Below are 14,682 nucleotides of genomic sequence, written 5' to 3' on the forward strand. Positions count from 1 at the left end.
CAGGAAATTGATCGGCCAGGTTAAAAAATCTTTGTCGGTCCCAGTGCAATCTATCTATGTTTGCAGGGCCAAGCAGGCAGCTCCCCTTTGTTTTCCTGGCAAATTGGTCTTTTTAGTTGATGGACAATTCGTACGATCCGAGATAACGATCGGATCTTTTAAAAATCTTTACATCTATGGCCATCTTAAGTCGGGCCTGTTTGCTTCACGCTTCCCGGCACAGAAGCGGTTAAGCGGCTGCCGACCCCAGGTGATTGGATTGGATAGATCGTTAGCGACCCTGATGAATTTAGCCTCATTTCAATGTCTATCAAGGTCATTCAAACGGGTTCATACAATTGATACTGAATTATTTGTAGATTGAAAAGGGATTATCCTGTATTTAATTTAATTTGTGTTTAGGGACCAGCGAAAATAGTTAATGAGTGGCCCGATCAAGACCTGATCCAATTAGAGAATTCTAAAGGAGGTATCGAATACTAAACCCAGTCCACTGAAATAAGTCACAGCGCATTGTCCCGAGTAAATACATTGTATTCATTTGTTTGTTTCATGGGATGGAATTGTCTGAGACCCGCTGGAAACCAAATCGCTGAAATGCGGTTGAAACGATGTTAAAGGGGTTGTTCACCTTTGAGATAACTTTTAGTGTGAAGTAGAGAGGGATATTCTGAGACAATTTGCCATCGGTTTTGATTTCTTAGTATTGAAGCTTTTTGAGTTATTTAGCTTTTTATTCAGCAGCTCTTCAATTTGCATTTTAAGCAATCTGGTAGCTAGGGTGCAAATGACCCTAGCAACCATGCATTGATTTGAATAAGAGACTGGAATATGAATAGGAGAGGACCTGAATAGAAGGATCAGTAATAAAAAATAGCAATAACAATACATTTGTAGCCTTAGGACAGGGGCACACGTGCAGATTCGGGAAGATTTAGTCGCCTGGCGACTAATCGCCTCTTTTGCGGGGCGTCAATCTCCCCGAACTGCCTTCCCCCTGCTATAATGAGAAAACGCCAGCGCAATGGCACTCGCGGCAATTCGATTTCCGAAGTTGCCCAAAGTCCGGGGAGGAAACTTTGGGCGACTTCAGAAATCGAAGCGCCACGAGTGCATTGGTGCAGGCGTTTTCTCATTATAGCAGGGGGAAGGCAGTTCGGGGCAATCATCACCCCGCAGAAGAGGCGATTAGTCCCCAAATCTGCCCATGTGCCCCTGCCCTTACAGATCATTTTTTTTAGAAGGGAGTCAGCAATGCCCATTTGAAAGCTGCAGAGTCCGAAGAAAAAGGCAAATAAGTATAAAAAATAAATAATGAAGACCAATTGAAAAGTTGGTTATAATTGGTTGTTCTGTAACGTACTGAGGGGCAAATTTAAGGGCGAAGTGACTAACGCTGGCGAAAATTCGCCAGCGTGATGTAATTTCGGGACTGCTGAATTTACTGATGGGCGCAGGCGTAAATTCGCTACGAGGGAAATAGACTGTAGCGCTACTTTGCACTCTAACACCAGGCGAATTTGCGCTCTGGCAAATGGACGTAACTGCGCAAATTCACTAAGAGGCGGATTTTACTGAACTACTCTTGCGCCAGACTTGCCTCCACCACCTCAGACCAGGCGAAGTGCAATAGGGTAGATTTTAACATTTTGCTAAGTCACAAAAAACACTGGCGACTTTTCAGTTTTTCAAGGTGATCGGCTGCAAAAGATCATAAATTTTTTTAGGGTACCCGGCTTCCCCCCTAAATTTCCTAACATATAGGACATAAACTATACAGTGAGCTCATGTGTAGGGCAATATCATAACTTTATTTTATTTAATTAAGGTTTCCCGGGCTTGTGTAATGTAATGTATTTGCTGCAACATATACGTCCATTCTTTAACTTCCCGCCGTATGCAAATTAGCCAACAATAGAGCAACTTCACCATCGTTCGGCGCCCTGGACGCAACTTTTAGTGAATTACCGTTGTCCTGGCGAATTGTGGCGATGTGAGCCAAGCTGTTGCTGACGAATTTCCGGAGGTTGGTGAATTTGCCCCTAAAAGTTACTTTAATGGTGAACCACCCCTTTAAGAAAATATCGCCGAATTCTTACAACAGATAGGTGGTGGGGCTCTCTGTTCAGGCAAATGCTAGGGTGCTAATGATCCCCATTGTAAGCAGCAGTCCTGTCCTGCTTTATGGCTGAGATTCTAGCTATCTGTATAACAGAGCATTCTGTCCCAGTGGCTGCACAGATCCTATCTGATCCCCATTGTAAGCAGCAGTCCTGTCCTGCTTTATGGCTGAGATTCTAGCTATCTGTATAACAGAGCATTCTGTCCCAGTGGCTGCACAGATCCTATCTGATCCCCATTGTAAGCAGCAGTCCTGCCCTGCTTTATGGCTGAGATTCTAGCTATCGTTAAAAGAAGGTATTTTGTCACTATGGTCAGGTCAATGCAGGATTTCGAGCCCTTACCAGAGTTAAGTGACATAGTGGTGCAGATAGGGAAAGTTTAGCATGGTTCTGAAAATAATTCCACCATAATATTCGGAAAATTTCGAAATATTTAGTAACCGAAAACTGCCCAGAATTAAAAGTGTATAAATTAAGGTAGACTGATCATTGACTGTTTCCCAGTTTTACCAAAGCACCCTGTGTCCTCCAATGTCTGGCTTTATTTAAAGCACAACTAAAGGGTCCCTGGTTACTCTCCTAGATACACATAGCAACACCTGGGACCCAAGAGCTGGGATCTCATTGGTCCAATCCTTGTATCACCCTAGACACAATGCCAAGATCTGTTTTCCCAAACTGGGGGTGACCCATCTAGGCAGTGGCGTAACTAGATATTACTGGGCCCCACAGCAAATTATTTTTCAGGCCCCCAAAATGTTTAGAGGTTGACTTGTTTCTCCAATATTTATTGAAATTGTATACGAATTAGGGCCTCATTGGGCCCCTATACCTCCTGGGCCCCCCTGCAGCCGCAGGGTCTGCTTCCTCTATAGTTACGCCCCTGCATCTAGGTGTTCTGATGTCCAAGCTGCATGATTTCATAGTCATTGATTAATGATAACGATATTTCTTCCCTTACTGACTCTGTGCCATTATACTGATTTATATAGAGAAAATTCAGCAGATTCAGAGCCCAACATGCCCATAGTCTGACCTGATAATAGAATAACCCCCTCCAGGTGAGATTAACCCTCACTGCACTGGGGAATAAGCCTCACACTATAGAGGCACACTTGTGTGGGAAATGGGGGATACTAAAGGCAAACTACAGCAAATGGAAATATTGAAATGTCACATTGGGTTGGGAGTAGGTTTATGTTTGGTAGTTGCCTTATCATTTGAGTGTATCTCTGAGCACCAGGAGCTTGTGTAATACATTATAATACACAAAAGCCATGAATATCTTGTAAATTATATTCTTATAATACACAAAAGCCATGAATATCTTGTAAATTATAGCCTTATAAACAGTGAGTTCTGATGTCATCAGTTATAAACGGTGAGTTCTGATGTCATTTCTGTCACATGACTCACTGAAACGTTTTGTATTATAATAAAAGTAGTACCCCCTCTTGTAAAATATAAGGATATTAGAAGTTGCCTCGGAGTTCCATGACCTGTATAATAATATCCTTATATTTTACAAGAGGGGGTACTTTATTCACTATAGAAATGGTGACTAGTGATGTCATCAGTTGTAAACTGTGAGTAGTGATGTCATTTTTGTCACATGACTCACTATTAGAAGTTACATCTGAGTTCCATGACCTGTATAAAAGCCTTCAGCCTCGTGTTTTTATATAGTCATGAAATTCCTTGTGACTTATGATATCCTTATATTTTACAATAGGGGGTACTTTATTCACTATATACTCCACATATAAGAACAAGAAACTCTTATCAATTATATACATTATAAAATTCAGAAGAAAAACACTATCTTTTCTTTTATTTCTTCTGAAATGTTTAATTTATAAAATGGGTAAAATATATTGCCCTCTCTCTCGCGCTCTCTCTCTCTCTCTCTCTCTCTAGTATAATGTATTAGAATACACTCCTACTCAGAGATACACAGACTGGGAGGAAAGTTATAAGGCAAGAGATAGTGGGTTGCCATCCACCCTAAAATATACGGTTATATTGTCAATAAAGTACCCCCTTTTGTAAACTATAAGGATATTATAAGTTACAGAGGAGTTTCATGACCATATAAAAACACAAGGTCGAAGGTAACTCCGAGGTAACTTCTAATATCCTCATATTTTGCAACTGGGGGTACTTTATTTATTATAATACACAAGTGAGTCATGTGAAAGAAAAGACATCAGAACTCACCGTTTATAACTGATGACATCAGAACTCACCATTTATAAGGATATAATTTACAAGATATTCATGGATTTTGTATGTATATATTTGTGTGTGTGTGTGTATCTCCTGTAGTAGAATTGGGACTTATCTGAAATATGGGTATTCCTGCTAATAAATCCATCTATTGTAGCCAGGGCTGGACATTTAGCTCTGGTGGGAAGATGGGGTTAATTAACTCTAATCCTCTCCCCCCTTTATTTTGCCACTGTCTAGGGGTGACCCAAATATTTAAAAACCCAAAGCAGTCGCCAAAAATTGTAGTAGAGAGGGGACAGAAAGGACAGCACTTACTTTATCCCCCCTGTTATAATGTTATTCATCTCATCTGATAGTAATAGTAATGTCGCCTGTGTGTTTTAATGCAGTGGCTTATGCAGAGTACAATGTATTGTGCATTTTATGAAACAGACGATGTCCCTTCCTCAGACTGGATACGGCTTTAATAAGCAACTTATATTTACATTTACGGTCGGGTTAGAGGAATTTTTCCGTTTCCAATTTACAAATTGCATCGCCTGCATTTCTTCTTTCCCAAAAGATCTGTCGCAACGAATTGCCGGCCTCAGTCGCACAGTCGTCCATACATTTGCACCGACTGTTTTAGCGGCCCTTCATTATTCTAGATATTAAAGGCAATGACATTTTATCCATCTGCCAGATCTGGCGACAAATGAAAAGGAAACCGTGCGATTTCTGAGAGAAGTCGCCTGTGTTTGTATGTGTGTATAACGTGTGTGCACTCATCTAGATTTGTAACAATGTCATTAGTTCTAGCGTTTTGTCTTTCACTGAAAAAACGATAAACTACAGGAATGCTAAAATAATTCGCAGGTTTTGCGCGTTTGCGCCAATTCTGTGCTGTCCCTGTACAGAGTCGCCGTCTCGCTCAGTGTATTTTCATGTTATACCATACAGGCGATCTGGTGGCCAGTGAACCCCCCAGTTAATCCTTTGGTTTAGCGCATTCGCGTGTGTCGTATTAAATACGCTTGGCGTGCGCACATATCGTATGTAGTGTTTGTGTATATTCTCTGGCTACACTCACACACACACTTACACACAAACACTTATTAAGCCCTAAGCAGTGTAAGTATAAACTCAGGCTCAGAGTTGAACTTGGATCCCAGGGAGGGTAGAATTCCCTGCGACTTTTTAGGTGCAATGCAGTCAGTTTCACTCCTGCTGTCGCCAATCTCCCGGCGAGGCCTCTTTCGATCAAACAGGTCCAATTGGCTCCCAACCCCACCCCCACCTTGAAAGTGCCAGGCGCCTGTCGGACGGAGTCGCTGCGATCTGCTGTGCGCCCAGTTCAGTCGCCAAGTCGCCGCTCCTTGCTGCAGAGTCGCCAATCCGCTCTCACAGGCGTCACGTGACCCTGCCCATACAATTGCCCCGCGCCGGGCCCTTGCAGTTATTTCCAGACGCAGAGCTCAGTCGTAGGATCCTTATTACTCCGATTAGATCGAAACAAGTCGCTCTAGAGGATTTCCAGCCGGAGCCACGGTAAGTGAGCGAGTAATAGTGAGGCTTTCCCCCTGCGAGTGCCTCTTCCTTATCTGGAAGATAGAGCCATCGAGATGGGCCAGGCTGCCCCGGGTTGGGCTCACTCCTTATCTCCACACTCATGTTTGCCTTTCATCCACACGATTTATACCCAGCCTTATCATGGGACCCTGAGCCCTTATAGCACAATAATTAAACGATATCACAGTCGGCATCCAGAGAGATAACGGGACCCCCTCCCCTTCCCTGGGATGCAGCTCTTCCGTGCGCCTTTACGCATTTCTCTTGGATCATCCAAGCGCATCCAAACACAGCTAATGATTCAGAGAATTATGAGGCGAGTGCCGGGGCCGATATTAGTGACCTCCAGAAATGAAGGGACAGTTTACTAAGGTAATTGCAGTTTATTTTTATCCCCCCACATCACAATGGAACTTCTGTGCGCAACGTGGAACTGCCGATTATTCTCATCGGAAACTGGGACTGCGGAGATACTGTATAGAAATCATTTCTAGAATACAGTAACCCACTTCTAGTTCAATAGCAGGTTATATATGTTACAGGGATTCAATTCAGTTTCTTGAAACTTTAGGATTGGGAGTGTTAACAGCAGAATCTGGAATTTCCAGGATTTCACATGATTTAGTTAGGTTTATGATTAGAATAAGGACATGTTGGATTTCCAGCTGCTGGTGAATCTTACTGTTGGTATATATATCCAATGGCCAACATTCCCAGTTTTTAGATCTTAATTCCAGGTGTATGGTGAAATATCTGAGTGTAATTTCAGCAAGGGTTTTATTGTGAAAGTTATGGCATCAGTAGGGGTTATCATGTCAGTGGTTATAGGCTAGTGAACAAGAACGGTTGTTTATATCACATTTTGCATTTAATATGGAATTAAAATATTACAAATAATTATTAATATAATGTGGATGGTTCAGGATTTCTAATATTCATAATTTTCTGGGATATTGACATGTCCCTGGATGTTATGGGGTGTTTTGCCTTTGTGCAACTGTGAAAAGTCCAGTCCTGAACATAATTCTGTGGGATGCTATTGCCATTGAGTGGAACTGTTAGGATTCCCAGGGGTTTTCTTAAGTTTTCTTAGTTCTATGGGTTTGAGTTCATTGCCACTAGTACTGTATGCATTTCTACGTAATACCCAGTATTATATGTAATTCTGTGGGTTAGTACTACCCAGTATGAATAAAATTCTATGAGACAGTAATTCATCAGTACTAAATTTAATTCTATGGGTTAGCAATACCCTGTAATGAAATTTAATCTGATTTATTAATTCCCAGTATTGAAATTTTCCAGATCTGAATATAATAGTATGGGACAGTAATTATCAGTACTGATTTTAATTCTATGGGCTAGTAATACCCAGTACTTTCTTATAATTCTATATTAGGCTACTAATAACCTGGACTGAATTTAAAATCTATGCGATAATAATTCCCAGTAGTGAATATAATTCTGTGGGCTAGTAATTCCCACTAGTGAATATAATTCTCTGGGCTAGTAATTCCCAGTAGTGAATATAATTCTGTGGGCTAGTAATTCCCACTAGTGAATATAATTCTCTGGGCTAGTAATTCCCACTAGTGAATATAATTCTCTGGGCTAGTAATTCCCACTAGTGAATATAATTCTGTGGGCTAGTAATTCCCACTAGTGAATATAATTCTCTGGGCTAGTAATTCCCACTAGTGAATATAATTCTCTGGGCTAGTAATTCCCACTAGTGAATATAATTCTCTGGGCTAGTAATTCCCACCAGTGAATATAATTCCGTGGACTAGTATCTCCCGCTAGTGAATATAATTATGTGGGCTAATAATTCCCACTGGTGAATATAATTCTGTGGGTTAGTAATTCCCAGTAGTTACTGTGATTATGTGGGCTAGTAATCCCCACTAGTTAATATAATTATGTGGGCTAGTAATTCCCACTAGTGAATATAGTTCTGTGGGCTAGTAATTCCAGTAGTGACTGTGATTATGTGGGCTAGTAATTCCAGTAGTGACTGTGATTATGTGGGCTAGTAATTCCAACTAGTGAATATAATTCTGTGGGCTAGTGATTCCCACTAGTGACTGATTATGTGGGCTAGTAACTCCCAGTAGTGAATATAATTCTGTGGGCTAGTTATTCCCAGTTGTGAATATCATTCTGTGGGCTAGTAATTTCCAGTAGTGACTGTTATCATGTGGGCTAGTAATATCTAGTACTGTATATAGCTGTATGTGTTAATGAGGATTCACTGTGTTTACCATAATTCTATGGAATAATGAGAATTCCCAGGATTTCCTGACAGCGTGTGGAATAGAAAGGATTCCTAGTGTTGAACATAAGAGGAGAGAGAGTGGGAATTGGCAGGATTTACTGGCACGCTATTGGCAGGATTTACTGGCACGCTATTGGCAGAATTTATTAGCACGCTATTGGCAGGATTTACTGGCATGCTATAGAATGAAGTGTTTCTCAGGTGCCTGAGTCCCAGGCTAAAGAGCTGCTGTCAGTTTGGCCCCAGCAGTGTTGCCCCTCCCCCAGGGCTGTGTCCCTCTCACATTAACCCTTGTTCTGTTCCAACAGCTCAGCCAATCTCTCGTCGGAGTCGCTGGTAGGAAGGCTCAGCCGGAGCTGTGAGGTTTGTAGCACCGGATCATGTACCCCAGCCTGGCCCTCACTGCCAACCATGCCCAGCCGGCCTACTCCCACGACACCCCAAACTTTCTGCACTCCACGGGCAGCCCCCCGGTCTATGTGCCCACCAGCAGGATGCCAGCCATGCTCCAGTCCCTGCCCTACCTTCAGAGCTGCGACACTGCCCACCAGGGACACCATCTGGCCAACCATCCGGGATGGGCACAGACTGCCGAGAGCCACGCGTTCAATGCCAGCAGCCCCCACACGCCAACCGGATTCTCTTACTCACACAGCCCCCCAGTGGGCAACAGCAGCGCCAGGGACGGTGGCTACCAGAGTCCCCTGATCATGGGTGGCGGTGCCAGGGACCAGTATGGCAATACACTGGTGAGAACTGGCTCTTACCCCAGCCCTTATTCCTATGTGGGCGCGGATATGCCCCCTTCTTGGGCTGCTGGACACTTTGAGGGAAGCATGTTGCACAGCCTGCAGGGGAGACAATCCTTATCGGGTCGGAGATCCAGCCTGGGTGAGTACACTGGGACATAACAGGGAAGAGCTTGTTTATTCCTGCGGCCCTTAACCTCAAAATCCACATCCAGTTATATACCTTTATTTGTGTGGCACTTCTGCTGTGTACCCAGTGCTGTACATAAGCAATACAGTATAACCCCTCGAGTTCAGTGTATAAATTAAACCCAATATATATTTATATTATAAACTAGCAAAGCTTATGTGTCCCACACAATCCAACTCCTATACACTGTGGGGTCTCCCTATACTGTATCCATGTTATACAGGGCACAATATATTAATAATATACAGGGTGTTCAACTGATGCACACACTTTATTAATAATATACAGGAAACCGACTTTACACAGCAATGGTAAGACACCGATCTAAAGTAGATCAATTATTATTATTATGCAATATGCTGAACATAATGTTATACAATGTATTACATAGGACACTATCTAATGTGCGCCCCATATTAACCTTATACAGGAACATGTATCTAATGTAAACCCTTATCAGAAATTGATGTAATGTACACAATTATACATGAAACTGATTTAATGTAAACACTAATGTACATACTGCAGGTATCCATTATCCGGAAACCCATTATCTAGAAATCTCCGAATTACAGAATGCCCATCTCCTATAGACTCCATTTATGAAAATAATCCAATTTTTTTTTTTTTTTTTACAAATTCCATTTATAAGTTATGGTGATCTTTTTCAGTAATTTATCGAAAAGTCTAACATAAGCAATTATTATTTTGTTAAAAAAAAAAAAAACGCTGGAAAATCATACTCTATGGCTCATTTATACCAGCCATATTTCTGCAGCAAAAAGAGAATGTTCTTGACTCGCCTATATACATTTAGCTGTAGATTATAATGAAAATGTATCCCCTGCTAAAATGTATAAGGATATTGAATCACCTTGGAGTTATGTGACCTGTATAAGATCAGGCTTTGTGCTTTTTATATGCTCATTTAACTCCTCTGTGACTTATAATATCTTTCTAATATAATGATTGTATTGTTGAAAACTAATAAAAAACTAATTAAAATTGTCAGTACAAAAAAAAAAAACATTAATATCTTTCTAAATTGACCATTTTATAATTAGATGCAAAATATAGGTACAGGTATGGGATCCATAATCCAGAAACCCGTTATCCAGAAAGCTCCGAATTACACAAAGGTCGTCTCCATTTTATCCAAATAATCCACATTTTTTAAAATGATTTCCCTTTTCTCTGTAATAATAAAACAGTAGCTTGTACTTGATCCCAACTAAGATATAATTAATCCTTATTGGAAGCAGAACCAGCCTATTGGGTTTATTTAATTTTATATGATTTTCTGGTAGACTTAAAATGGGAAGATCCAAATTACGGAAAAATCTGTTATCTGGAAACCCATACCTGTATATTAATATTGTACAAAAGACTAAGCCAATGTGCTATATTACTGATTTAATTGATATGCTTTGATAACATTTTACAGTTAATGTATTAATATTATACAGGAGCTGATGTACACACTGTATTGTGATGTTATACAACAGAGCTGGGTTTCTCCCTTTTGTGACATTTAAAATCCAGTGTTTCCAGTTAGGCTGCAGTTTAGCCAGAATGATTATCCTGCTGTTCAAAGCCGTGAGTCTGCTGATACTGGTTTACTAAACAGTGTAAATCTATAGCAAATGATAGCAGGCCTGGGCAGCCCATTTCAATAATAAGATTATCATTATAAAGGCGTATAATGACTATTTAAGGTAGACGGGTGATTAAAATGGCTAAAATGTTAGGCCCTCCAACAGATCTGGTATTTTTCTTTTGTTTTTTCTTGGGCTTGGAAAGTTGAACCCCTTAAACTGCTTACCCACAACTCTGGAAATGGAAACTCCCCTCTATTTTGTCTTAAATTATATGCGCGAGCAGCGTAATAATGAGCGTAACGAGAGATTGCGCCCCATGTTCTGTACCTCGTCGTTTCACTGTAGTGTCAATTTGTTTTAGAAAATAAGCGATTATCGGCACCATATTAAATCTCATGGACAGGGGAACGCGGGAACTAATTCGTCTTATGGGCAGATTTATCAAAAGTAAATTTTTGAGTTTATGTGAGTTTTTTTTTTATATACTCACAACTCGAATGGGAGGTTATTTAAGGAAAAACTGTTACTTTTACCGGCCAGAAAACTCAAATCGAATTCTCCAAAAAAAAAAAAAACCTCGAATGTCAGGAAGGCGATTATACATTATTATATACATTGACTTCTACATGCAGGTTTTAGGTGGCGAATAGTCGAATTCGAGTTGCTCCCAGGGTCAAGGTATGATAAATCTCGAATTCGAGTTTGGATTATTACCAGGGTTGACCAAAAATCGAACTCGAAAATTCGAATTCAAATTTACTATTCGATGCTTAATAATAAATCTGCCCCTTAGTGGCCCTTGGCCTATGTTTAATTACACAAAGAATATGTTCAGTATTTAAATATAAAAGGTTTTATATATATATATATATACATATATATATATATATATATGCATAGGATCCCGATATCCAGAAAGCTCAGAATTACGGAATGGCTGTCTCTCATGGACTCTGTAATAATAAAACATTAGCTTGTACTTGATCCCAACTAAGATATAATTAATCCTTATTAGAGGCAAAACCAGCCTATTGGGTTTATTTAATGTTTAAATGAATTTTTAGTAGACTTAAGTCATGAAGACCCAAATTACGGAAAGATCAGTTATCCGGAAAACCCCAGGCCCCATACCTGTAATATAATATAAAAGCATGCAGTTAAATTGCGACAAGGGAAACAAAGTTGCTATTCTCTCGGATAGTACCGTATACTTCATTCCTCTGCCTAGAAACATACAGAATATTATGAGTTTGCCTTTAGCACAGCACATTTAAACAGATCAAATCGCATTCCAAAGACCCTGTTATTAAACTGAATGTAAGGCATGTAGGGGTTAATGGCGCTGATCTGTTGCTCTATCATCCTAAACATTAACCTTTGCTTCAAAAGCTCCTCCAATTTCCTGAAACCTTGAATCACTGGCTTCCTGGAAATATCCCCATTGCAAACACTGTTGCCTGAGATATTCCCTATTGCTGAGGACTGAGTATAACGCGGGTCAGATTCTCCGGTGTCAACAATAGAAAACACAGCGTTTTCCTTTTTTTTAGTATTTATAAAGTTGTTTTTATGGGTCAGATCACTTGTGGTGAAGGGAAAGGAAGAAAGGGATTCCAGTTAGTTATGGGACATGGAGAAATAAACACATTTACTGCTCAGAGACACCCGCTCAGATTCGGGGAGATTAGTTGCTCGGTGTCAAATCTCCTCTTCTTCAGGGCGACTAATCTCCCCGAACTGCCTTCGCGCTGGCTAGAATGTAAATCGCCGATGGGATAGCACTCGGAGCACTTCGTTTTCTGAAGTCGCCCAAAGTTGCACTTGCGCTACGAGTGTCATCCCACATGTGATTTATATTCTAGCCGACGGGAAGGCAGTTTGGGGAGATTAGACGCCCTGAAGAAGAGGAGATTTGTCGCCGGGAGACTAATCTCCCCTAATCTGAGTGTGTGTCTCTGCCCTTAATGTTTCTCTCGTATGTTTATACGTGTATTTGGTTTATTGTGCGTGTGTAAATATATATATATATATAATATATATATTTGTACTTTATAAAGTGGGGAAGTGTAGGGAGCTGGGTAGATGTATCCCAGTGCCGGCTGGGTGTGCAGTTCGATACCTCGCTGGATTTGACAGCTAGAGATAATGGGGAAAACTACAAGTCAGTTTATCAGAAAATGATCTTTCGAAGGGAGTAATTGACCCTAAATATTACTGATGTCAAAGCAATCAGCCCGTGGCTCAAGGCTTCACTGGGGCGAGTCCACAGCTCAGGGTTTTGTCTGTTTGTCTGACAACTACCAACATTAATCTCACACTTTTACTGTACTGAATAGAGGGCACATTATAGATTTTAAAACAAATGTTTAAAACCCCTCAGCTATACAGTTACAAATAATACCCTGGTGTTGGTAGCTAATTGCAATCCCTCTGTGTGTATATATAATAGTACACATACATACAGTATCAGTACACATGGAACAGGTATGGGACCTGTCATTCAGAATGCTTAGTACCTGGGGTTTTCCGGATAAGGGGTCTTTTTGTAATTTGAGTCTCCATCAGGCCCGACTGGCAATCTTTGCAGGAAATTCGCGAATTTCGTGGTGAAGCGAAATGGGAGAAATTCGCCCATCACTACTCACGACTCTTGCTTGTGGGAGAGATTAACATTTTAATGTCTTTGGCGAGTTGAAGTGCAGGTACGGGATCCGTTATCCGGAAACCCATTATGCAGAAAGCTCTGAAATATGTAAAAGGCCGTCTCCCATAGACTCCATTTTATCCAAATAATCCAAATATTTAAAAATGATTCCCTTTTTCTCTGTAATGATAAAACAGTAGCTTTTACTTGATCCCTACCAAGATATTATTAAACCTTATTGGAAGTAGGGATGCACCAAATCCAGGATTCTGCCTTTTTCAGCAGGATTCTGATTCAGCCGAATCCTTCTGCCCTGCCGAACCGAATCCAGATCCTAATTTGCATATGCTAATTAGGGGGAGGGAGGGAAATCGCGTGACGTCACAAAACAAGGAAGTAAAAAATGTTTTCCCCTTCCCACCCGTAATTTGCATATGCAAAGTAGGATTCAGATATGGTTCGGTATTCTTTCGCGAAGGATTCAGGGGTTCGGCCGAATCCAAAATAGTGGATTTGGTGCATCCCTAATTGGAAGCAAAACCTATTGGGTTTATTTAATGTTTACATGATTTTCTAGTAGACTTAAGGAATAAAGATCCAAATTATAAAAACATCCATTATCCGGAAAGCTCCAGGTCATGAGCATTTTGGATACAAGGTCCCATACCTGTATTTATAAATGTGTGTGGTTTGGTAGGCACAACCAATGTGTGTATATATACAGGGCATGAATGTGTGTGTGTATAGGGAAAATGGTGTGCTTAATGATGTATTATAAATGCATAAATTTGTGTAGGCACAATCCTGTGTATATGTACAAAGGGGTAAGTAGTATAAATTCTTGTGTTTGTGTGCATATATACAAGGCATGGCATGAATGTGTTACAGGATGAGTTTGAATGGCCTCTAAACACGGATAGGATGGAATTAATTAGAGGTAAGAATAGAATGGTCAATACAGCTAATAAGGCAGAAAGGAAAAATACTGGGAATAGAATGGATATGGGACAGCTGACACTGAGTATGAAATACAGTGCACAGTATGATAAAATCAAAAGTATTGTGTATAAATACCTGCCAGTATTACATGTTGATAGGGACTTTAGAGAAGTCCTTGAGCGAGTGACGTCATTTCGGAACTTCGCCAATTTACTAACGGTCAATGGCCTAACTTCGCTAGCAATGGAGATAGACTCTAGCGGTACTTCGCTCGCTAACACCTGGTAAATTTGCGCTCTGGCGAATGGACGTAACTACGCAAATTCACAAAGATGCGGATTTTAGTGAACGTTGCCTCTTGCGCCAGACTTGCCTTTGCCACCTCAG

At 40.7% G+C, this 14,682-nt stretch overlaps 1 protein-coding gene across 1 annotated transcript in view; it reads left to right on the plus strand.

Moving 5' to 3' along the window:
• Positions 1 to 5,804: 5,804 nt before the first annotated feature.
• Positions 5,805 to 14,682, plus strand: part of gata5.S (GATA binding protein 5 S homeolog) — a gene marked incomplete at its 5' end in the record, with an annotated part of 32,953 nt that continues 24,075 nt past the window's right edge. The window contains 2 exon segments of the mRNA NM_001088493.1: positions 5,805 to 5,879; positions 8,484 to 9,066. Of these exon segments, the coding sequence (NP_001081962.1) occupies positions 8,556 to 9,066 (511 nt within the window).

Source organism: Xenopus laevis, chromosome 9_10S (assembly GCF_017654675.1).
Source record: "Xenopus laevis strain J_2021 chromosome 9_10S, Xenopus_laevis_v10.1, whole genome shotgun sequence".
NCBI classification, from domain to species: Eukaryota; Metazoa; Chordata; class Amphibia; order Anura; family Pipidae; genus Xenopus; species Xenopus laevis.